This window comes from Mytilus californianus, unplaced genomic scaffold, assembly GCF_021869535.1.
Source record: "Mytilus californianus isolate M0D057914Y unplaced genomic scaffold, xbMytCali1.0.p SCAF_4, whole genome shotgun sequence".
Classification (NCBI taxonomy): Eukaryota; Metazoa; Mollusca; class Bivalvia; order Mytilida; family Mytilidae; genus Mytilus; species Mytilus californianus.
This window is the reverse complement of record NW_026262690.1, coordinates 74,070,216-74,097,403: the sequence shown is the minus strand read 5'-3', so window position 1 is coordinate 74,097,403 and position 27,188 is coordinate 74,070,216. Positions and strand designations below refer to the sequence as shown.

Below are 27,188 nucleotides of genomic sequence, written 5' to 3'. Positions count from 1 at the left end.
ATAATTACTCAGAATATAGGTTTGTTTACACGATTTTGGATGACTTGACAATTTAAATGTATGCTTCAGTACGAAGACATAATCCATTTTGGATTGAATATTAAAGAATAACAGAGTGCATAGGCGACTTTTACGAATTTGTAGAAGGAAAAACATACTTTTGTGACTAGTATAATTTTAAAAAAAGAATTTCTGCTGACAATTTATTGAAATGATATGCGAAAATTGGTAAATTTCAAACATTCACAAATTGCTGATATAACATAAAAATTTGAGTTAGTAACCTAAAATCAATCGGGACATTTGCCACACAAGGCGCATTATCGTCAACAGTATATTATGTAAATTTCAACTGTGACTCAAACACATTTGTCCGATAACAGAACTTTTCCACAGCTTTTAGTCCCCCTAAATACCTTTGACCGTTGAACATCTGACCCAAAATTGCCATCTATCTATCGCTGTCATGATCTTGATATTTTAAATAGAAAATCCAAAATAAAGTAGTCTTTGACTTCACTGAGCATTACAAAACACCTTTTGAAGTATTGAACATATGATTTGAAAGATAGCACTTGGATACCATCGATTTTCCAGAGTTTCAGTATAAAAATATGTGTTGTTATTTTGACTTTTCGACACTAAAATCAAGCTTTTTTTTTAATTTTCAATTGGTCATTTACTATCTAAGTTTAGTGAAAGTCAGACATCTGGTTCACAAGATAACAACCGGCAACCAAACTAGGCCAAACTCTTAGTCAATAATATGGCCGCCAAGCATTTGACTGTTCACAAATAACATAAAAAATTATTGTCATTCTCCTACAAGTCATCTCAATTTAGGATTTGTGGCCATATTGCAATCGCCTTTGTCCGTCCGTCTGTTTGTCCTTCAGCGCGTTTGTTCGTCAAATAAATGTAGTTGATACATTTTTCACAGAAACTGCTTAACAGAAAGACTGCATACTAAGTCAGCAACGTGATTGTGAGTACTTTTCGGATACCTGTTTCTGATTCTTTGAATTGTTCAATGATTATGTTGAATGACCGTTACATTTTTCATCACACATTTCTCTAATGCTACTGAACAGAAAACTTCATATCAGATCAGCAGCCCAACAATTATAATTTGTAACTTGTATACGATTTTCAGACCTATCAGACACCTACACCCCGTTTCAAATACTTTGAATTACAAGTTGGGACATGCTTAGCAAGACAACGTTTACATCACCTTGTTTTTTCTGTCAGTAAAATCATGATTACTGATTTACTATTGTTACCCGTTGTTTTGTACATGGCAACCTCTGAGCACATTTCTGGAAATGATTAAGGATACATTTCTTCTATGATAAATCTTTTCCCTCAATGCATTCATTAACTTAATTTTATTAATAATTCTAGCAAAGATTTTATGAAATACTGCCAGCTATACACTGGAAGTAATATTTTTCAACAAACCGATCGTGTATTATAAGAAAATTATCAGCAATATATAATGTTGTTTATGAACTAAACAAAGAGTTTCGAACACTGTAAACCAAACTTATTTTGCGGATACTTAATTTCGCGTTTAGCCATTTCTAACCAACTTTGCGGCGATTCATTTATTGCGATTTTCTTATTTTCTTGATGTATTTATAGAATGGAAGATCGAAGTTTAACATATTCTCGACGATTCTTATTTGCGTTATTTTCTACTCGCTCACAAAAATAAGTTGTATACAAACACTATTGTCGGTTTCTTATAATAAGCTGGTAAGTCTACCAGCATTAAATCATTTAAAACCACCTGTTTTGATATATTAATGACTATGTAAAAACATTTTAAAGATAAAAATATATTAATATTTAAACAAATTTTAAATTAAATATAAATTATTTCAAATAAAAATGGGAAGGGAAGTGCCCTTAAAAAAATGTCATATCGCGGTAAAAAAGGTCTCCTCAATTTATCTGTTATCTAACCTGTTATTTCTGCAACATTTCGAAAACGCTCGTGCGTTACATGCATCAACTACAGCTTATCAAGATGTATTTGACAGAAAACAAATTCATTTTCCTGATTTTTGAACTATATAAGACTTAATGTGTTGTTTTCTTTTGTTTTTTTGTTTTCAGATAGGCAATGTTTACAACAACAATTCTTTACAAGGCTACCATGGATGTAAGGTCTCAGGTCTTAAGTAAGCACATTGAACTGCACACGTATAACTTCTCGCATAAATGCACCATTATAATTTATTTACTATATTTAAGTAAACGTCTATATGTATTCATCTTACTTGGTACAATGACTTTACATTATTCTACGAAACAATACATTTGTATTGTAAATTTCAATAGACGTGTTACGAAATGCTTTATACTCGACGCTGAGGTTGACAAATTATACTTTAAATGCGGGTATCGTATCAAAACACAAAAGTGATTTAAAGATTAAAATTACCTGTATATCAATTGAATCTTGAATTTAAACCGCATAATACTGATGACCACGTATATTTGTTCCTTATAACAGACGAACCTTTGAAAACTTAAGTATATACAATTTCATTATATAAATATTCCTTATGGAATAAAATTGTTATTCCATAATAATTATTTCGTGAGGAATGAATACCATTAACGATACCAATTTTTCTGCACCAGTTGCGCATTTCGACAATAAATGTCTCTTCAGTATTGCTCAATAAATAAAAATGGTCAATCCCAAACTATTTCTTCCTTTTGGAACACTAACAGGATTCCAGGGTATTGCGGAAAAGATATAAAATCTATAAGAAAGCCGGAGAAAAAAGAGTAATGGATGAGAGAAACAAATCCCCAGCCATCCCTTAAAAATTAAAGCAATATGTATTTGAACAACAGACCATTTAATGAAAGGGGTGTTTACCCGAGGTACGAACTTTTGGACGGGTTACACACAATGCTGAACCGACGTATTATATAATATGATGCAATCCAGCTGGCGGGCGGGTGGATGTGCAGACGAGCAGAAGAAGAGGGATTCCCGTTTTGATTAATAAACTCCTAACCTAAGCGCTTTTTACTTTGAACAATGTATGTCTATACATAGAAAATGGCTACTCTTTTTATGGATTCATTTTGGATATATTTTGCTGTTTTTTGTTTTTTTTCTTCAGAAGTTGAAACTTTGTGATTTTTTGGGCAATTGCACATATGACCAACATGACGCATCTAGGGTCTCACTAGGCCTGTTTAGACCCTGGAAATGATTTTATACATAATAATCTGTTAATACATGTACCTACTTAGGAAAAGCTTAATTTCCCTTATATTATTTTCATGTAAAATGTGACTAGTTCGACTCAACGAAATAAGGATCTTTGTAAAAAGACATCCTATACATATTCATGCAAAGTATCAAAACATTTCGCATTGTAATATCTGAGGTATGAAATTGCCTTAACCGTTTGACCAACCTTTCAAAAAGTCAGAAAAGTACTCCTTGTCATATACCTTCGAATGCATTTATGTAAAATGTGACTACTTTTTCCTGCATATTTCTCTTTTAAGTTTCTGTTCATGCTGCAAGTCCACAAATAGAAGCTTAGATACCCATTCTTTGTGATATCTATGCACTAAATACATTTTATTCGACAATAGTAAAATTGGTAACAACTACGTAGAGGGTGGCAAAAAATGCCCACAGCGTTAGTTTCAATTGACAGCAATGTTCGTGCCATTTACAGACCACACACGGAGCCTCGGGCACAATTTTACTCCATATACCGGTATTCCATACCTTCGCAGGTTTTTGTGTACAATAGGAATCATATAAAATTCACCCGCAGTAGTTTCATAGGACAACAGGATGATGCCCAACAGTTTAATTTACTGACTTTAATTAGCCAGGTATGGAATTAGATTTCCTCGAGGATTTTGTCATTTTAGGTAAAAAAAAAAGGATATATCGCATATCGTTCTCCGCTCGTTACCCTTTATAGGCGTCATAAACTTAAAGCTAAATGTAGACCAAGAGCAGAAAGAATGTAACGAAAAAATGAACTTGTGATTATCGTTCGGGTGTCGAGTATAAACGATAATATGCGCTTAAAACCTTTCAAAGTTGATGGAAGCGTATAGAGACATCAAAAAAAAAAACCTGTAGAGCTTTGTGCGGGTTTTACAGAGACTGCATGATTGTTTTGTGTTTCTCGTCGAGTGACAAATATTTCTTGCAATTTAAGGTTTTCATGACGAAATTCAGTAGTGGAGTGACAAATTATCAAGTTAAGAACAGTTATTAATATAAAAATAATCAAAGTGTCTTATTATGTTATTTTTTTTTAATCTAGAAGTGCATAATTGAAAAGCCATCAAACCCCTCTTCCGCACACACGTACACTTTTTCCGTCCAGTAATCATAAGCAATGATATCAGAAAATGATTCTAAATTAATTTAATTTTAAATGAATCAAAAAGTGTGGTATACCTTGTTAACATCACGCAAATTGAATTTTACCGGTTTAATCGTTAATCAATGTTTTGAAAACAGTCCCCGCATTTATATACAATAACAGATCAATGTCAGAAAAATATAAACTTTTTTGTATGAGGCTGAGAAACTGGGGAAGGGCGAGGTTTTACCGAGCCCTTCCCCAGTTTTGTGCCGAATACAAAAAAGTTTATATTTTTCTGACATTGACCTACTATTGTTTTTATACTGCAACTTAAATCAATACATTGATAGCTATTTAAATTGTAACACAAATTTCAAACTTATTTTCATCCCTAAATGAACCCCTGATTGTGGAAAAAGTGATCCATGATGAAATTGACATTGTACAAAATATAGCTTTGTTACTATATTTAGGAAATAAACACAACTAGTTGCAGTGTAAAAAGTCTTATTTGTCAACCTCAGCGTCGAGTATAACGTAACACGTCTATTACAATGTCTTCGGTTGTAAATAAACGCATCATAGATACTATAATACTAGGATTAAAAGGTTGTACACCAGATGCGCGTTTCGTCTACAAAAGACTCCTCATGTGATGCTCGAATCAAAAAAGTTAAAAGGTTCAAATAAAAATCGAAAATCTTATTTTAGGAACCGGACATTTTAGGGCAAGTTTGTCCCTGTATAAAAACAACATATGCAGGAACGAAATTTTTAGAAATATGATAATGGTATTAGAAGAAAAACATATTCGCCATTCTTTCTACCGTTAACATAATTAAAAGCTGTCTACCTTGTATATAAAATATAAAGTTTCATAAGTGATCATCATAGCAGGTTGGCATATGAAGGACCGGTCAAAATCACATGACGCGGTATAAAACAGTGACAATTGAGTTTTTGAAAGCTATCAGTATAATATGGATACCTTATGTATTCTCATCGTGAAAGGAGAATATGCATTACAATAATTTTTATTTATAAAAATTAAAAAACACAAATATTGAAATTTTGAATGACGACAGTTTAAGGCACACGATCCACTTTAACGTAAATTATAAGAGTAAATATACAAGAATGTTCCACACATCATTCATAACATTATTTCAATTCTTTGTAGAAGCGGAAGTATTTCCGTTAATTACATCATTTATTTTACTGGTACTCCCCTAACGGATGTTGAAAGCGAGGCGGAGATGATTCTAAATGATTATTTGAATGTGTCGTCATCGCAGTTGGGACCCTTAGTAATAAAACCACCAATAGTTGTATATTCCGTTTCAGTGGAAATCTTAACAGCCCCACCTACAGTGCAAGGAGTAACTGCCCCCAATTCTGTATCATCGCTAGAACTAAGCTTAATTGAAACTTCAGGAATTATATCAACACTAGAGTCAACCTTTCTGCAGTCACAAATAATGCCGTCTTCAAAAACTGATTATTTACTCACGATGGAAACAACAATGCAGTTCACTGAATCTTTACAATCAGAACAACAAACAACTAAGAACAGTTTTTCTTCGCCATCAGAGACATCTAACTTCGCCGCCATTTCTACAACTGTTCCTATCGCTCAGACGGAATCCGTGACGCTGATTAAATCATATATGCAGACATTGATACTGTCATCAGAACCTTCAATGTCAATCGATAAGGATCAAGTATTGACGACGACGAGTGAGTATTTAGAATTGGAATCAAACTCCTTTGAACTTTCGACTTCTAATTCTTATGGATATACTCCAACAGATGCACTGTCTAATGGAATCTCTTTAATTTTTGATACATCAGTAGATATCACAACAACGGTCGAAATGACTATGACTTCCTCCGGATTATCAGGGCAAACTGATAATATGCAAACCTTTTCACCAACTGACCAAACAACGACCTTTGAAAGAACAGTAACAACAACAGATGCTACTTTATCAACTGCCGATTTAACAAATGAAACTACAGCATCAACTATTCTACTAACAGATGAATCAACATTACCTATAACAAAGACTGAGATTACTCAGACAACAGATGGGAATATATTTGAAACGAATACGACACCAGAAACAAACTCATCGACAGACAATACAACAACACCATCAATGACAATAAACACTACGGAAAAAGAAACACCAATATCTCAAACTTATCAAACATCAGGACAAACAACAACGTATTCCATAATATCCACACCGAAAAATGTATCGACATTGGATATTATTTCATCAACAGAAGAAATGTCGTCTGAATCAACAGAGACAACGTCATTAACATATACTACATCCCCGAATACATTAATATCAGAGGATCTGATAACCTTCGGAAGTAGGCCAACTGAAACCACTACAGAAATAACTACATCGTCGACTATAGAAACAACATCAGAAATTACTACATCTTCAACCATAAAAACGACATCTGATATTACTGAATCAACGGGCAACGAGAATACAACAATGACTTCAATGTCAACAGAAGGAAAAACTACAACTGCCATAACAACGACCAGTACAACGACGGAAGGAAGTACAGCAGACAAAACGACATCCATGCCTACCGTCTTTTCCACCGAAAAGTTGACAAAAGAAGTATCTTATTCATCTACTGTAACAGAAAAACCTACTATGGAAACAACTGATTTGTCATCAACTGAACAAACAAGTTCAAGTACAGAAAGTCAATCTTTCGGTAAGCAATATCGAGTAATTTTTTTTTTTTTTTTTTTTTTTTTTTTTTTCAGAAATATAAGTCACTTCTAACAAACGATTAGGTATAATGTTGATTTCAATACACTTATTTTTTTTCATTGAATGCGCCTTTTGTTAAATAGTTCCTTAAAAAATCCAACCGACCGATGCGTTTTTTTTATAATTTTATTCAAATTCAAAAACGTTTATTTACTTCTCTTTTTGACTATAGGTCGTTTAATATTTTGAGTTATTACAAAAATTGAAAAAAAAACTTAACAATTTTTTACAATACTAGTATATAATTAACAGTTCATAGGAGCAAAATCTTCTCACTCTTCCGGAGCATCTGGGATCACCCAAGAATTTTGGAGGTGTTTTCTGTTTCTCAGTCATAAGTTTACTATGTATTGTTTTGTGTATTATTGTTTGCCGTTTGATCAATTTACATGTTTTACCATGACATTGCCAGTTTCTTTTCGACTTATGGGTTTGAGTATCCCTTTGGCATTTTTCGCCCCTCTTTTCATTTCATTTGCATATACGATTTTGTTTATTTGACGCGATTTACCTTTTTTTTATTTCTTCGTCCCTTTAACACTTCTATGGATCATTCTATTTAATGAAATTCTAGATTACTGATTTATACCAAATAAATATATTCAAAATATATATGTACAGTAATGCATACTAGTATTAAATGCTTTTGTTTTAAATTCATACAACATAAAAGCAAGTGACCTGCACAATTTTCACAAAGCGCGAACAGATTTGTTGTTCAAAATGTGATCATCACTTGCTTTCATTTAATTAAAATGTTCAATAACACAGCATTAAACTCTTATATAAACAGATATTCGAAAATATATAAATATATATATATTAATGAAACTTTGAATCTGAAAGTAAAACTAAAAAAAAACTTCGCAGAAATTTTAAAGAAAGGAGGAAAGCAGTATCATTCCGAGCGAAAGTAATTAGTTAAATGAATTTAATATATAATGAAGATTTCGATTTCAAAGTAGAAAGCTTCAAAATAATAACCAAATTTCGATAATCATCATACATGAATTATATATTGGATTAAGTTTTAATTGTTGCATATTTGTTTCAATTACCAGTAATTAGAGTATACATGTCAACTACATATTCAGGGTAATCAGGTTCCGATATTTTTAAAGCATAACCGTCTAAACAAAGTATACAAACAATGTGAAAAATAGTGTTAGCTAATACGACAGGTTGAGGTTATAATTATATAGTCTTCGTTTGTTTTCATACAAATCATAAACATATGACGGAATAAAAGGGCAATACATTTCATTTACGGTCTTCGTTCACCCGTTTTGTTATATTGTTAAACTGTTTGTTGTATATGCAGTGTTTAGTGTATTTTTGATCTTTTTGTCGGCTTTCGTGTTTTGCCATAGCTTTGTCAGATAAGTTTTGAATGTTCCCTGAGAATTTGTCGCGCCTTTTGTAAGGAACGGTTGTTCAAGATATTTCCCAAAAATATTTTAGAAGACAATTTCGTAAATCGTTAGCAATGCAAGTACATTTACTTATTTAATGTGAAAGTTTCCGAACCGACGACGAATTCGATTTTTGAACAATTGTCGGTAAGGAAGAAGTATGTATCTGTGTTTTTACATTTTAATGATAGAAATAACTAAGACATGTTATAAAATGTAAAATGTAAACTACAACATGAAAGTAACATCTTATTTAGACAGACGAGATTGCAATTCATACTTACAGATTATTAGTCATCATAAAAGACAATATGTTCATTTCTAGTTTCTTTTATTTTTCAGTCTTTTCTTGCACCAATATAACAGCAAATCTTTACTCGGGACCAGAGATAATGACATGCACCATTGGCAATGCATACCAATACAATCAGATTGGAATCAAACTAGGAGATATCAGCTCTTCTTTATTCATAATGAGGATATTTATAAACGGATCAACAGATGATGATGTACTTGGTCATCCAGATATCACCGTTTATTTCGATAACAGCACATCACTAACATTTACGTTCAGAAATATTACAGATGAAGTATTAGGAACCTACGATATAATACTCGTAAACAGCTCAGGTGTTGAAATTGCTAAAACGCAAGGGTTTTTGTCTGCATCAGCACATGGTGAGTTTAATGTATACTCAAAATACTAGTGGTAAAACTTCGATCAACACTTAATCTGTCTATCAATGGGTTTCAATTTCCAAAATTGTGTATTTAAGTAAAGCTGAAAAATATCATCATGTAACCTGTACAAATCAAACTTTAATGCATTTCATTTGGTGCTGTTTACGTGTAATATCTAGGAAACAACCGTTTGGAACACTTATAAAGTACTGACACACGAGCAGTTGTATAAATAACAGAAAGTTCAAATAGAAAAACCCAAATCACTAGAAAATTTAGAGATTTGCAGTTCAACTCCTTCCATGCAAGTCATTAAGTGACCATTGATCTATTTTGTTGTACTTATCCAAATACGTAGTATACGAACATGTGGCTTATATAGTACCATTTCATATAAAAGTTGGACTAATCGAGGACATTTTGTACTTGCTCGAACATTACGTTCCAGCTGTTTTGTTTACATATATGAAAAAAGATAACTAGCACAATTAAATGTATGCTTATTCTATTGTAGTTTCTAAATTCTATTTATCATTTTGACATGACTTATTCTGATCCACACATTGTCTTCGTCCTTATTCCATTCGAACTATTATGTATCTTTTAATATTGTAATTATCATTCTCAACAAGTAGCTGCATTGATTCTGCTGTAATGAGAAATACAGCACACATTCGAATTCTCCCAAACTGATACATTGCCATGTGATCTGTTAGCTTCCAGGTCTTCTCGACCAAATGCTGTTTATCCAACAGCTGTTTCATTTCGATCCTCGGTCACCACAGATCATTGAATTTGAGCACAATTGTACTAACAGGATGTCTGATATATAACAACACATCGTTACACGTAAATACATTATAAAAGTATATAAGGACCTCGACCATACTAATTATTTAGAAAGAATTGAATTCTAATTTGATAATAAATAAATAGATAGCCCTTAATTAGTTTAATAAATCACTATCAACCGAACATGTGGAATAATCAATCTTCATTTTTCTCTACAAAAACAATGGCTGAAATCGTCCTGGTTTCGTGGTTTATTAAAATGGTGCGTTCTTGAGACTGAAAATCCAATAGACGTAATAGCCAAAAATAAAGATAATTCCGCCCATTTTAAACTAGCTCAGAGAAGAAACATTTTGTAGGTAAAATCTAGCATTGGGCTAAAATTGTAATTATATTTTCCTACCACAAATATGGAGTCAGTTTCTAAAAGTTGAATTCGCATAGTCAGTTATTTTAGGTACTTGTAATGAAAACATTATTTTCTTACTCAAGGTTGATACTTTCATTACTACTAAATTTCACCATTACATTTGTTTCTATGATTCCCGTGCTCTAGTGGGTTACACATAAGTATATTTTGGAATTAACATAAGTTAAGTCGTCCATGTTTACATTGCATTACTACGACTATTGAAACCTCAGGATGTTAATATAATGTATTCTATTTAGTTTCAGGTATATTTTGCGACAACGAACTAAAAGCAACACTGTGTTCCAGCTCTGAAGTAGTAATGCGTTGTAAATTTAAGGCACCGGAGCAAACTGATAATATGTTGATAGGAATTTATCACGGTGATGGGTTAAATGATACAGTCTTTGGAATACTTTTATATCTGAATGGAACAGTACACACAGCAAATGCCTCAAATGAAGACATTGATGTTGCAATATTAAACGAAACAGATATAGTAATAACATTAAAAGAAGTTTCAGCATTAATGGGTGGATATTACCATGTTTCTTTCATTGAAATAAATTCAATTACCGGTGAATTGGACCAGCTTAGGACAGACAAAACATATTTAAGCGTAACACGTAAGTCTTACTTAGCATATTATTAAATCGTACTTTTTTAACCCGGAGAAATATAGATTCTACCACTGCATCAAGTGAATAGGCCATTTCTCGAAACATGTCTTTCACCGGAAAATATCGTCAATTTCGCACGCCTTTATGACGTCATATACCAGTCAGAAGGCGTACCTATATCCCTGCTCTATTAAAGTTTCAAGCACTTTCAGAATCGTCATTCTTCAGGGTATTTAAGAAATAATTTATGTTAGGTACGTAATCTTAATTCCCGTACCACTTAAGGGAGGGTGACCAACTTATTTAATTTTGATTTCTAAATATTTTGTGCAGTATAAGATCAAACTTTTTCACCCGTTCGCTCAACATGCGTTGGGAGTGACGATGCTTAAATTTTCGTCACGTGGTGATGGAAGTCACATGACAGATTCAACTAACTACCGTATCCCGGAACTGGCCTATTACAATAATTCTTCACTCGAGACAGTTAAATTTTAAAAATTAAAAACTCGAGGCTTAACGAGCTTTTTAAATATTCAAAATTAAACTGTTGAGAGTGTAGAAATATCGTAATACACGAGATATAGTGGTGAAATCTGTTTCTCTGATGATTTTAAGACGATATCTAAACACGTTTATCCTTCCTTTTGCAGAAATCTTTCAAATATTTGCAGAAAGTTAGGTTTTTTATATGTGACGTCACCAGGTATAGTCGCCTTTTTTCATCATCACAATAGGAAATTCAGAAGAAATCAAGTAAATTTGACGTCATATTTGAAATATCGACTTATATTTGCCGAGAGCAATTATTTCACTAGTGAGGAGAACATTTTTTTTTTCACAATCGGTTGTGAAAATGTTTTGACAACATTAGAGAAATATATTTTATGACCACAAAAGAAACAACAAAAGAACAACAACATAAAACAAACAAACAAAAAATAAATAAACTAAAAGGACACGACCACAGCAAAGAAGAATTGTGAGTATTTGAAAATAATTCTAAAGCAAAGCAAATATTTTAAATACACACTCTTTAATCTCATTAGGTAGTGGTGGTCAAACTTCGAGTTGTAATGATCAGTTCCTCTGAACAATCACTTGTGAAATGACTCAAGTGTATCTTCAAATCATACGGCGTTGAACGTCTACGTCCTAAAATTAACAGGCGGTTGGAAATTGAAAATTAATCATATGAACTCATTTATATATAAGACAGATTTTGTTTTGGTTCATTTCATAAAATATTTTATCAGATACTGAAAAAATAACTAAAATAAATGAATTGGAACACTATTCTAATGACATACTTGCATATTCATTACGATATAAGCCATTTGATATTAGTATTATTATTGTTAATATAGGTCCACCAGACAACCCTACATTAACATTAGATCCCGACCAAGTTATTGGTCTTGAATTTGTCGACGGTAATTTTTACAGAGCAGGGTTCACACATATATGCGAAGGAAATGTTGGACATCCACCTAAACACTGGGTTATAGATATTATGTATTCTACTAAAACGGAATTCACAAATATACCTGATGGGAACATCAAGATTGTATCTTCAATTAATAAGTCAATTGAATGTGGCACAATACAAAGGTTGGAGTTTGCTTTACTCTTTAACGAAGAAATGGACGCAGGAAAACTTCGTTGCCGCATTTCTGAAAGTGGTGAAAGTGCATACCTTGGTGCTACTGTGAGTGACCAGCTTATGTTGATTCCTCGTACGTTTTTACATATGATTACGCGTTCTTCAATACTTGCTTTTGTTAGACATATAACAAACAATGAAAATCTTATCCTTAAATCATGAATCTTCTGCTTATAGTACTGTAATATGATAGATAACAAAAATTTTACAGTAAAACTTTACAAGATCTACATAATAAAGTAATGGATTCATTTAAACAAAAAATACCTGCTGTTTCAAAATATATTAAGATAATTTATGAATGAAGATAATCAGAATTCACCTTTAACATGACACTAACATTTTAAATGAAATAAGCAAAAGCAAATTATTTGTGAAAGCATTTTGTGAATTCAAAGATAATGACTACTTAATATTATCATGTTGTATGCCCACAACCTCAGTATAGTTTTCCCTTATGTTAATGAAAATAAGCATTGTTTTTCTCTAGTACATTGATGCACTGAGCATTAACGAAGAACACTTAAAGCTAAATATTGAATAAAATTGAGAATGGAAATGGGGAATATGTCAAAGAGACAACAACCCGACCAAAGAACAGACAACAGCCAAATGCCAACAATGGGTCTTCAACGCAGCGAGAAAATCCCGCACCCGGAGGTGGTCATCAGCTGGCCCCTAAATAAAATTGTGTACTAGTTCAGTGAAAATGGACGTCACACTAAACTCCAAAACATATAAATGAACTAAAATTAAAAAACATACAAGTCTAACAAAGGCCAGAGGCTCCTGAAACATGCCATACCTACTTTATTGCAAATTGTATTATCAGAAAGAGGTAAATTTTAGATGATATGTTCAGTTACCCTCAAAGACAAAAAGAAGCAAAAGCATACACTTGTCAAAAGATAAGAAAAGTTGCTCACATCTACGTCATTTGGTATCCGAAGGATAGTTGAAGAGATAAGTGAGCGATACATCTTTATATAATTAAATTATTATGTCAATTTAAATGTATCAAAACGTTTATTTTTTTTAATATGTAGGAAATTATTGTTCTTGTGCTGAGGTAAAATTACATTTGGAGCACCCCAAAAAATGTGACGTTTACGTAGAGTGTGTAGAAGACGGACCAAAGAAGTATGCTTTTGGCAAAGCTTGTGAAAATGCTCATTGTACAAATAGTGAAACAGGAGCCTGTTCACATAACTGCAGCTCAAATTGTACCAAGGACACTTTAGGTATCTACTTTATTATTTATTAATGAAAAGGAAAAAAATAAAAACCTACAATTGGTATATTTTACTTTATCAGTATAATATCTTATTGAGTCGTAAATTTAACTAAGATAGATTTGGCTAGCTGTTGGTCATACAGATCTCCATGAGATTCGGTACCTAAACATCCGTGGCTGTCAAACATTTGGCTTTGTCCGATTGGAGGTCATTCCAAAAAAGCACTTCGATTATAAAGTGTTATTTTATTTTTCTATTTGTACAGTCGTGTTGAGTTCTAACTATCTAACATGACTATTTACTTTCAGGAGAACTGTTTTATAAAAATCTATAGAACTGTTCTTCGGTCACCTTTAGAATATTATCTAGCAGAAGCTATTCTATCATAGAACTTATCTTAAAAGTTCTAACCTATAAGAGATTCTGACAGTTCATTTATAAAATTGGTTTGAACAGTTCTACGCTGTAACAGTTTGTTATAGTCCTGTCCTTGATCAGTTTAGAACAGTTTTATGGTAAATTATTTCGACTAGTTCTAAAAAGAAGTTAGAACTTATATCAACTGTATATTTATAGTTTGATTATATATAAACTTAGCTTAAGTTTATACATACATAAATCCTTTCATCCCTTAATTTACCAACCATCATCTATCCATCGATCCATCCATAGATTCATCCATCCATCCATCCATCCATCCATCAATCCATATATCAATTTAAACATACAACTTTGATTGTAATAATTGGTTGTATCTGTCACTTTATATTTTACAGATTATCTGGATTTCTGTCCTACAAGCCTTCCGCCACTAAAACAATCTACAAGTAAGTACATCATTAAGGTTTATAATTGTAATGAAGGTGATGAGTATACAGAAACTCATGCAGTTGGAAAAAAATATTTAAAGCACAAAATTTGGTTAGAATGGCAAAATTATATAGATTATAAGCCATTCTGAATAGTTGTACATGTTTAACTGCAATTATAAAATCAATCAAGTATGAATTAGACATTTGACCGTACATTCATGGAGACATCAATCAAATAACACAAAATAAATGAAAAAGCCAAACTAGTCACATGTCAATAAGGTGAATTGTTGACTTAATATATTCTATTCTCACACAAACTGTTGATGCCTGAAATCAAAATTGGACTGTATAATGACTTATTTATTATTGATTACACATTATTATAGTATTGCATTAGAATAGAAAAAAAAGACCAGGCCTGTGTTTGAATCGTTGCCACTGCAATGCAACTAAAGCTGCATTAGCGACGATGAAATGCACAGCTTACGATGGCAACTCTCTACACATAGCAGTTTTATTAGTTAAATATAAACTTTAAGAATAACATTTTAAATATACAATGTAAATGTACATATTCCCCATTTCCATTCTCAATTTTAAATCTTAGATGTTTTACTGATTGATACTTTAGTCCGGTAAACATAATTTAGTTATCAGTTGTAATTGCCTTTGAACTAGCTTTCAGTTACCCTTAGTATTATAATATTATATCGGTGCTTCGAGTCTATTGTCTTTATGTGTGGTGTTTATTCCTTGTACGGATCGTTTGTGTAAAGCAAATTTCAACTGAATTTTACAGTTTGTTCTCATGTTGTGCTGTAACACCACTGTCCCAGGTTAACAGAGGGTTGGGCGTTCGCGTACGAGTTTAAACCCGCCACCTTATGTATGTGGCGGTGCCACGTCAGGAGCCTGTAGTTCAGTTGTTGTCGTTGGTTCATACCTGCCATATTTTTTTTTAAATTAGGTCGTTATTTTTACATTTGAATTATTTTACATTTTTCATGTCGTACATAAACTTCGTATTTAATTCTTATGAAAGTTTTTTAAAACTGCAAAAAAATATAGAAAAAATACTTAACGAGTGACCGGATGCGCGTAGCATTCAATATTTGCTTTGATACAACGTCATCGACAACGTCTGGTGAACACCTGTTGTATGACGTCATAGGAGTGAAATTATCGAGTTTATTTCGTGTGTAAAATTATCGGTTATTATTTCACTTAGATATCAAGCTAAATAATTCTTTATGCTAACTATTCAAAGCACTATATCGTATAGACTTAACTACATAATGCAGTTTTAAATTCTAGAACACGTGCTTTATTGTAATTTATTTTATTCCGGACCAATTTAATTGCTTTATGTTTTGGCAAGAAGAATCTCTTACTGATGTAATAAGATGTTTCATCGTTTGTTGTATTTCATAATAGATGTTTACTGCAATGGATCTTCTATATTAGAAAACACTGGACCAGCCAACATCGTTTGTGAATTAAATGTGACAACTTATGATGTGATTACTGTTACATTTCGGGCTTCAATTGATATCAGCGTTCTGGCTTACATTAATAGCGAAGGGAATGAATTCGATTTAAATGACACGGACGGAATATCAATTTCTTTTGAAACAAACATTCTTACCATATCTCTGCAAAATGTCACGTGTTACCTGGTTGGGTTATATGGTGTAGAAGTGAATGTCAGCAGTAACGTCACAGAACAAGCAGAAGGAGAGCTTACCATGATAAGTGAGTCCAATATCTTCAATAGACATTTTTGCTTTATATATTTACATCTCACAAAGTTTAACAAGGTACACTTTAATTTTTTTAATTTGAAAACACGCACGCAAGCAAGATCACGGGCACGTAAATGATTTAAAATAAAGTTTACAATTTCATTATTCGACTTGTCAATCGATTAAAGTGAGAAATGAATATCTTGAAGTGTAACAGAAATAATGTTTTTTTTTTAATGCAAAAATATCAATACACCGTTTGTCGTCACTACGGCCCACAACAGGATATATGGTATGACACTTTTGTCTTTTTCCTTTTAGTCCGTTACTTGCGCGTCCTTTTTTGATACGTGATTGACCCTTGTATTTGGACTTCGCTTGGATTTGATGGAAAATATTATTTTCGTTGATGAATTTATTCATTTTCATCTCTTTTGCTAAGTAAAACATCATGTCTTGGGTAAAATGTTTTGTTTTCAGTTGTAACCAGTTCAAGATATATTCAAAATCATCAGGCTCACCCAATCCCCCTGAAAATCAAATAATCTTCCCCTCGTGTACGTATTATGTTGCCAATGTTAAATTGAAAAACAATTTCTTGAGGAACAAAGCCTATAATAAGTTTAATTTAGATAATTTGAAGTCTAAATGTATTGTATTATGTTAGTCATATTTGAAATTTGTAATACCAGTTACTTCTAAACGAAGTGAGTAAATAATGTGACGGTGTCTTTTTATCAATGAGTAATCGAGTGTTAATAATAAAAAGCATAATGTACCGTAGACAATATATAAATTTCCTTCTTCAGATGGGTACAGTTCTCACTAGATTGTTTCTAGGATTTTCGAAAGAGATGACATATGGTTAAGTTTTGACAAACGATAACCGGAAAATGCAAATATGTCAGAGTTACGACTTTTAATCACTCGAAATTTCTTGATATCTCGATCAGTAGAATAACGAACGATGCATAGAAGAATGTACACTAAGCATCAGTCTCGCAAAACTACCTGACTTTAATATAAATGTAATTGTCAACAAAAACACGCATTGATACATTTCATACTGGTACCTTTGATAATAATTGATACAATACTAAATGATACATTGCTGTATGCTTACAGTAACTGAAAGTAAACTCAAATAATTTATCTAATGATACCTCAATCTTGCCGACCTTTACTTTACTAATGGTTGTTTGAATATTGTTTCCTCGTGTTTAACTCTGACCTCTTTTTTATAAATATTTGAATCATGAAAACTATTAATGTCATTGAATGAAGGTTATTCACGACTTACATTTCATCAACTTTTTGATAAATTGCTATCCTTTTTTATATTATTTTTTTAAAGGAATTCATTACAACGCACTGCCAATTTTTCGAAAAAAGTGGAAAAAAAAAATTCTCACATAATAAACACAAAATTCAAATTTCAAAAAGTTAAAGCTTTATTAATAAAGTTTATTTGTTAATTTGCATCAGGTAGACAAATGCATTGCTTTATATTTTACAACACTATTTTGTTAATTGTATGTAATATGCATTACGTGTGCAAAGAGTCCTTGTAGAACATATAATCCTTTTTTACAATTGTATACCCTGAAATGGAAAATTAACTCATATATCATACATTTTCTATGTTAATGATACAGAAAAACCAAATGGAAATGCAGTATTAAAACTTCATCCGGATCAATTTGCTGATCTTGAAACAGGCTATAGGAGTTGGTTGCTTCATAGTTGTAGGGCAGATGTAGGAAGTCCAGCCGGTTCAATGGAAATTGAAATTCTTAAACAAGGAGACCACCAGTTTAGAAATTTGAATGTCACTGTTCATGCCCAAGAGGACGAGACAGTTTCATGCTCAATTGAACGAAAGACGGATTTTGGGATATCCTTTACCTCCGATATGGACAAAGCTGTGATTCGATGTCGTATAAAACATGAATTGTTTCCAGATGACCCTGTGATTTATTCAAACAACGAAACTGTTTCACTACTTCAGAGTAAGTTTTCCTACATAGACAGTCGCATGCCTTTGTATAATGATACAGTGTTTTATACTGAATTTGATATCGTTTTTAAATTAAAGAATATTTGTATGAAAAGACATTTATCACATATTTCGTTTACAAGTAATGATATGCTAGAATATGATTTAGTTTTTATTGACTGCATTTGCCAATATGACATGTTTTATATTTAGTTGTTGGTATTTTCAGTTAATTTCTGCGAAAATAACACAGCTAACCGTACGTTCTTCCAGCACCCATACAATTGTAACTCATTCATACAATGTGAAAAAAATATTACCTATAGCAAATCATGCCAGCAACAGAATCTTTGTTTTGGAACAGAATCAACAAACGCTTGTGGTAACTGTGATGAAGTTACTTGCAAAAACGCAGCAGGTAAATATACCTTTATCTTTTTAACATTATTATTGTTTGCTGATTTATTTTAAAGTGCTGTTCCCAAAAATATTTTTTCTCTTTATGTAAGTTCCTGCTTTGTTTGCCTTATATTGAATTTATCGTCATTGTACGTCTGCTGTCTGCATTCTACACTTTTGTGTACGTTAACGGATTTTTTTAAGAAATAGCTACCAAAAATTCCAATTTGGTTACTTATTCATTTCTTTGCAAAATTTTAAATTTTGTCACTTGTTGTATGGAGAGCCAACGAGCAAATTCTTAGAAGATTGTTTTGATATGGTGTCAACTATATTAAATTATGGCCCTAATCACGCACATTAGTTCCAATGATTCATAGCACCCCTTCCTTTTCATACGTAACTATTGCTATTATTGATTTAAGAAAATTGTAAGGAATTATTAAAAACAGTATAAATTGAACTTCATTTCACGATCTTTTAGATACAAAATTCAAACTAAAGTGTGTTAATAACTATTTGAAAACAATATCTTATTTAATAAATCAATCTTGTTTTTGAGGTATTCTTCAGTGTAGACTCTAAAACTGCTGTAATTAAGCAGATAAGTTGCAATATAATTAAAGTCTTATTTGCTATTTAATCAAACATTGTTTTTTTCCCTTTTTCTACAGATATAATAACTACCAAGTCGCCAATAGAACAGTCACAATGTGAGTATTGACGAATACTGCCCTTAGGGGTTGTCATTAAATATTTTTAAGGTAGTTTCAGTGTTTAGAAATATAATAAACTATACTTCATTACTACATTTGTAACAGGAAAAAGAAAAAAAAATTAAAGATTCCAAATCTAAATTACTACTACTTGCATTCTTTTCGATAGCATATGTCATGGGATCCTGAAAATTCTGATCAAAAATGTGTCACTATAACGATATAAAAAGCTTATTAATATATCTATTATGGTATGAAGTAGATGAAATGATCTGTTCACATAAGGTAATCATACGTACTGTGAGTTACATGGCGTCAACTGTCCGTAAAGGTGATGTTTGGTGTATAATTGTATAAAACATTATCAAAAACCATCTTGTTTGTTCGTGCTTTAGTTTCTTGAACCTAATTTCACTGACTGACTATATTTGACTATAGTTGACTGACAATATTAATGAAAATAATATTTCCTTTTTCTTGCAGAATATTGAGTTGATATTTGCTATTTTATTATGTAATTTTGTAATTAGTTTATTCCGGTTGACCATCCTTGAAAAATTATGTATACCGTTATGTACTATTTGGGAAGTTTAAATACATTCTTTTATTTTGAGACAATGTATAGTTATTCTAAATAAAAGAGTCATCCATCGTTGTCAGTCGCTCTCTAATATTGAACTGTTTTTTCTGTATTTACACAAATTTGTTTTGATATGGTTGTTTGATAACCTTTTCCAAAGTTTATGCTAAAATTGGAGTTTTTAAAGATAAATTCTTGATATATTTATTCAATTTAATCTTAAGAAGTTGTTCAATTTAAGGAAGAAAAATAGCTGCATAAGTAAAAAAGAATCATTTTACGTTTGCTTCCTCTATGTTTTGAGGAATTCAAGCTATGTATTAGTACCTTATCTTTTTTAATTATTTTTTGGCTGAATGTTGGAATTTAAGTTCCTCATTGCTCTTCAACTTCGTACTTTAATTGGCTCTTTTCAAAATGTTTGATTTGAGCGGCAATGGTTAGTTTTGTGAAGAAGAAACGCCCGTCTGGCGTACAAAATTTTAATCCTGGTATCTATAATGAATTTATTGGTTCAACAAAATGTGTTCTGCATTTTCTGTTACTCTGGTTGGAAGGTCAATGTTTTCTTTCTACTATTGTTAAGGAGGGTTGCAAACTTTAAAGAGCCCTTTCATATAAGTAGTTATTGTTGGTCACAAGGTTGTAAACAAGATGCAAAATGATGTGAGCAATAAACTGTCATTTGCAGCTCCATTTTTCAATTTTATCTAATGACATTACCTCCAATATCATTGTCTGTTGTTTATTGGGGGCTTTTGAATGCTGGAATATGATACCTATTTAATACGGCAGTTATTGTTTTATTGAAATTTGCTGTTATAAAATTTTGGAAATGGCTTGTGAATTAATGAATGTATTCCTGCATGCATAGCTCCGTTTTATTGATAGAAATTACTCATAGGGTCATCGACTTCGTTTTTGGTGTATTTGTTACCTAGTAGGTAGTGCAAAATGTCAAATATTGAAGTTTTACGGCTTATAACGCGATTACGTTACGCTTATTTCGACGTTTTGTTGCATTTTTCCATTGGAAACACCTATTTTGAGCCGATATAATTGGTTACATCCATTTCATTTTAATTTTGATGGATAGTTGTCTCGATAGCAATCATTCCACATTTCCTTATTTTTATATAGACATTCGCCAATTACAACTAATAAATTAATCAAGTTCGCATGGCTAAACTATCATTCAGTGTACATCAAATAGATTTAGTTTAAAGTTGGCATACAAATTCTGGGAAAAGCATGACGTTGTATAATGTTTAAATATATGCACATAGTGTCGATCGAATGTAAGACTAAGTTTTCAAATCTGTATAGCAATACATATTTATTATGTTTTAATTTATCAAAAACAAAATCAATGTTAGCACCGATAATAGTAATACTCGAAGATCATACTTCTGTATTAAATGAATAAACTTTAATAATAAATTTATTCAAAGTTCTATTTAAAGCTATGGTCAATTATGAGCATACAAGTGGGAGGTTGAGCATGCTATAAGACCAGGTTTAACCCACCATATTTTTTTTTCGGAAAATGCATGTACCAAGTCAGGAATATGGCAGTTGTTTTGTACTTGTTCCGTAGCTTGATCGCGTTTGATTTTGTAACTTTTTATGGACTTCTCCTATTTGAATTTGCCTTGGAGTTCGGTATTTTTGTTATACTTTTGTATGCTTCAGAGAGAGGAGAAACTCTAGATCTTTAATGGAAAAAAATGATAGTCAAACGTTTTTAATAAATTCTTAAAGATAATATCAAAAGGAGCAACACAGTAGTAGTTTATTTATAGCGTATAGCTAATGATGGGACGACAAAATTATTAAAGCCATGTATATGAAATACATCAATAAAAAGCAAGTTAATTTTAATGACAGGTTATACAAATATTTTATATATTTCCTAGATCTTTCCTGTAATGAATCTTATGCTATCGTCGATACAGGACCTGTAGATATTGTTTGTGAAGTAAATTCCACTTTCGACCTGATTAAAGTTGAAAGGAAAAATAATTCTGAACAAATACCAATAGCAAAGATTTATAGTAATCGTACGATAGAGCAGGATACGGATTCTAATAGAGATATCAGCATGACTGATAATGTAATAACTATTAAAATAATGGTTGCGTCTTGTGGTTATGGTGGTACTTATATAATAACAGTATATATTGGAGAAGTCCAAGAGCCTGCAGAAGGAATTCTTCAGATACTAAGTTAGTACATTTTATAATATGAAGTTAGTTTACATATATCAATCAACAATTATTAAGTACAGATCTAAACAATCAACCATAAAACAAAACTAATGGGAATCGCATTAACTTTTATAAACAAAATGAAACTAGTTCTGTTGCAAATGTCATCATCTCCTATAAGATGAAGCATAAGTTGAATAAATCTTGACCAACTCACTGTAATGAACTGGTCAGTTTTCCTTATTTATACCCTTAAACGTTATTTATATTTTTGTATTTTGTATAAAAATAACCATGTCAAATATTCTTACCTAATCTAATATTAATAATTTTTATATTATTGATTATGTAATTTGAATGTATACCTTTGCAATTTATATTTAAAGTGATTAAGTATAAGCTACAACCATTTTAAATTATTCTAAATGTTAAGGGATAGGGATTATTGTTGGCAAATACAAATTTCCAAGACTGAAACTTTAAAAACCACTAAATGTTTGTCAGAACTAGTGTCTGCCTTACCATCACCAACGCAAACAAACAGAAATATCTCCTAACCAATGAAATGAAACAAGCATGGTCCCTTAAACATAATAAATTGGTAAGTTTTTGCAGATTTTCATCTCAAATCCCAGTGAAGCCTTAACAGTGAGCAATAGTACGCTGGTATCGTGATCGAAATGTGTTTTTAAAACAAACGAAGACGTCAATAATGACATATCCGTGCATTGAAGCAAACAACAAATTATAAATTGTAACGGGAAGGATGTCTACATGTACCAAAACAAAATTACATCGACTAGACATAAAGGAATTGATAAAGATATTTTTCTGAAATTAATTTTGTTTACCGAACAAAAAGTTATTTCGAGACTATAGCATAAGTAATAAAGAAGTCTATTTACCGATTAACCACACCCTCACTACCAACCTACTGCCGATTAATATATATCGGTGATGTCATTATCGAGGAAAATATGACGGGTTTGTAAGTACAACAATTAGAACATATTCATGGGCAAATGTAATAATTATATCGAATGACAGTCAACATAATCATGGTGGAATACGTAAAACTTTCAAAGGGATCAATCAACTTTATCAAAAGGTGCTCTTGGAAGGTAAACTGTCATGTCCATATTAAAGCACTAACTGATGAGCTGTCTCCGCAGGGTAAAACGTTGATAAAGTAAAACCCAAAACGAAAAACGCAGGGCAAACAAGAAAAGACTATTTAAAACAAATTTGATATTACAAAATGTTAAATCGGCTTATTTTAAGTCCTTAACATATATTATTTACAACATGCGTCTATTGACTAGCTCATGGTAAGACCACACAGAAAGTTACAAAAGAGGACAGGATGATTAAATCGTATCAAGGACAAAAACAAAAAGTAGTTCTGTTTTGCTGTTTCTGACAACAGACTAGCGACGATTTTTAAAGTAACACCAATCGAAAAGTCAGAGTCGTATAGGTGTTTCTTGAATACGGCTATCAAAATTCACAATAGGAAATCAAATTCGTCTGTTTTATTGGAAAAAGACGCCCTGATTTGCATTTTTTGTTATACGTTATTATGTAATGAGACACTCTCTTGTAATGCTACAAAAACTAAACCCACTTGAAAACATTATTATTTATTTATTTACGTCATAATGACTGATGCGGAATTTTTTGTAGATCACTCGTTTGCCAAAAATAAGACAATAAAGTAATCTATGTATGAAAAGGGAAGTTTTGAAAAAAATACTGACAAATAATATAGATCATCTATGAGTATATTCACACAAAGTGTTAGACAAGTATGTTTCTAAGTGGCCTCTGTTATTTTGATATGGAAAAGATAACTGTTAGATACATGCCATTTCATACTTATAAATTTCCGGATTAACTACTGCGTGTAATTTTATTGATGAGAATTTACTGAAAAAATTGTTGTTATTTGTAGCAAAACCAGATAAGCCGTCTATGACAGAACCATTAAATACAATAGAAGATGCGCTGTTTCAACTAACTTGCACCGGAAATGTTGGAAGTCCAGCTGGTTCAATTGAATTTTTGGTCCGAAAAGATGGAGAAGTTAATTTTACATTATCTACCAATGAAATAGTTACAACTGAAATAGCACAAAGCGATTGCAGAAACAATCTTCAATTTCAAATGAGCCAAAACCTAACTAGTGATTGGAACAAAACTACCATCAAATGCAGAGCATTAAACGACAAAACTGTTACCGAAGACGATGATATAAATTTGTACACGTCGGATGAACACACGATCATTTTAATTGAAGGTTTGTCTTATAGTAAAAAAGTTGAAAATGGTGGTAAAACAAAAGAATTAAGCAAAATAACATACATTTTGAACAAAATCTGTCAATATGATGTTTACCAATTTTAAAAGACTGCACAATCAATAAGTATGTCATGTTCAGTCTCTTAGTTAATTTTCAGTACATGATTGGTTGCAACCGCATATCTGAACAGTACTTGATTATAGGTCATCTTACTTACTAACAAATGATACAAATTAGATACAAGATAACACGTTACACTTGATATTCAGACATTTTAGATGAATAAGATCAAACTAGCAGTTCCGACGAAAATTCAGTTGCAAACACCTCGGACGAAAAAAGATTCCCAATTTATATATTCTTGTGATAAGTGGCATTCGCATATGCCATAAACAAAGAAAGCAGGGCGTTACTGTGGTTATGATTGATAGGACATTACCGTGGTGTTCATTTTGGCACATATGTTCCCTATCGGTCATTCAAAATTATAAAACGTCCTTATTTCATAAGATTATTTCAAAGCAGCAAGCCTTACGTTTTATAATGAAATCATAAATAGAAAACGTCCAAATGGATAGCACGTGCATCAATTGTAACATCTTTGGTGTGAATCACGATAGGAAGCATTTTGATGTTGAATGCTTAAGAGCATGTTTAATTTAAATCAGTAGTGTTTTCAAAAAAGGTATGCTTGCTGTTCGGTGTGACCCAGTGCTCCGTGTTGAAGGCCGTTCCTTGACCTATATGGTTATACTTTTATAAATTGTTACTTGGATGGAAAGTTGTCTCATTGGCACTCATACCACATCTTCCTATATCTTTGATTTGTACGCAAGTTGTCTTTCTTTTTTCGGAATAAGTCTTTCAATATGACTTTAAGTTTAGGATGCAGAGTACTTGTACAATGAGGTTCAATTATAGAAGTTTCATTAAAAACTCTTCAAATGTTCCCATACTTATAATCCAGTATCGTTTGGATCTTCTTAATTACTTTTTACTACAAACTTTCATTTGATTGAACTCTGATGTCAACATGTTATTCATTTCAGAAAACTATTGTGCATCTAACGAAACTTACAAGCTGCATCCTCGTGGATGTAATTACTTTATAGAGTGTGATAAAAGCAGAATTTTTACAAAACCGTGTATAAAAAACTGTTTCAATTTCAATGTGACAAAACCAGAATGTGTGGATTGTTCGACAGTACCACCTCCTTGTTATGAGCCTTTAAGTTAACTTTCATTAGCTGTGCATGTTAATATTTGTACAAATTTATCTGTCGTAGCATTTGATATTAGACGAGATTATGTCCAAGACAAAATTACTGTAAATACCATTTATAGTATTTAGTATTTATGTTATATTTGATATATGCATATTTCATAAAAAAGAAATTTCATGGTGTTGGGGAAAATAAAGTATGTAGATAAACTCATCATAGCTTATATATGACATAATTTGTATATTATACATAAACGAATTTATATATTGTATTATATCAATGTATTACGGATTAAAAAAAATAGTCAACCAACGAAAGGAAGTAAAAAGTACAAAGATGGCATTGACCCAATTTGGCATAACTCTTTGGAAATATAACTTGTCAATAATTTTGGATCTTGTTATTGCCTTTGAATCTCAACTGTGATGATTCAAGAACTACTGTATGGTGAGTAGACGAAACGCATTTTGCTTACTAAATTTTCAGCCTGTTGTCTTTAAGATTTAAAAAAAATTTTTAACATATATATGTATTTTTGTACACTAAATGGATTGACCATTATTGTTAAGATGTTTTTAGTTAGGGGACGACCATTTGATATTCTGGGGGGGGGGGGGGGGGGGGGCCAGGAGGATTTGTTTTTGATCGGTTATTTATTTTTGTAAACTAAGAGGACAGATTATCTATTTTCTGCACTGTTGAAGCAAGATTTTTCATTTTCATTAAAGCAAGGGACTGATTATTTATTTTCACAACTATATTTATAATATTTGAAAACATACAATTTTTAAATTTATTTTTTATTATAAATAATACGTGAATAGTCCAATCATTATGTACCATTTAATCAGAATTAATCATCATCATCTGTAGAAATGAATCTTCTGAATTCCCAACTGCATATACATGTATTGCATACATACAAGATATCAAAGTTTGGCTGTAATTAGTGTCTTTTAAAAGTATTGCAAATCATTTATGCCGAGCGGAGCGAGGCTAAAAAAATTTGAAGGGTTTTGGAGCCGCTGAAGGACCCAAGTTGCTATAGAACTAATGATGCAAAATGTGTTTCCCAAACCCTTTCTTAATCTGAAAATGAAAGTTCTGTTTTAATCATTTTTTGACAATATTTTGGTCTCAAAGCAACATGTATAGATTCAGTGTAAGACTTAAGTTTTTAGGAACAACATCAAAAGACAAAGATAAAGCAAAAATTTAATTCACATAG

General features: G+C 31.7%; 1 protein-coding gene across 1 annotated transcript in view; it reads left to right on the top strand.

Moving 5' to 3' along the window:
- Nucleotides 1-26,173, top strand: part of LOC127738483 (uncharacterized) — a 32,914-nt gene extending 6,741 nt beyond the window's left edge. Inside the window, exons 5-18 of the mRNA XM_052249759.1 lie at nucleotides 2,122-2,186; nucleotides 5,548-7,112; nucleotides 8,926-9,261; nucleotides 10,726-11,091; nucleotides 12,453-12,821; nucleotides 13,795-13,989; nucleotides 14,760-14,810; nucleotides 16,233-16,550; nucleotides 18,196-18,549; nucleotides 18,766-18,954; nucleotides 19,610-19,648; nucleotides 22,148-22,456; nucleotides 24,390-24,734; nucleotides 25,787-26,173. Of these exons, the coding sequence (XP_052105719.1) occupies nucleotides 2,122-2,186; nucleotides 5,548-7,112; nucleotides 8,926-9,261; nucleotides 10,726-11,091; nucleotides 12,453-12,821; nucleotides 13,795-13,989; nucleotides 14,760-14,810; nucleotides 16,233-16,550; nucleotides 18,196-18,549; nucleotides 18,766-18,954; nucleotides 19,610-19,648; nucleotides 22,148-22,456; nucleotides 24,390-24,734; nucleotides 25,787-25,974 (4,689 nt within the window). The 3' untranslated portion in view covers nucleotides 25,975-26,173. The remainder of the gene's footprint in view (nucleotides 1-2,121; nucleotides 2,187-5,547; nucleotides 7,113-8,925; nucleotides 9,262-10,725; nucleotides 11,092-12,452; nucleotides 12,822-13,794; nucleotides 13,990-14,759; nucleotides 14,811-16,232; nucleotides 16,551-18,195; nucleotides 18,550-18,765; nucleotides 18,955-19,609; nucleotides 19,649-22,147; nucleotides 22,457-24,389; nucleotides 24,735-25,786) is intronic.
- Nucleotides 26,174-27,188: the final 1,015 nt, after the last annotated feature.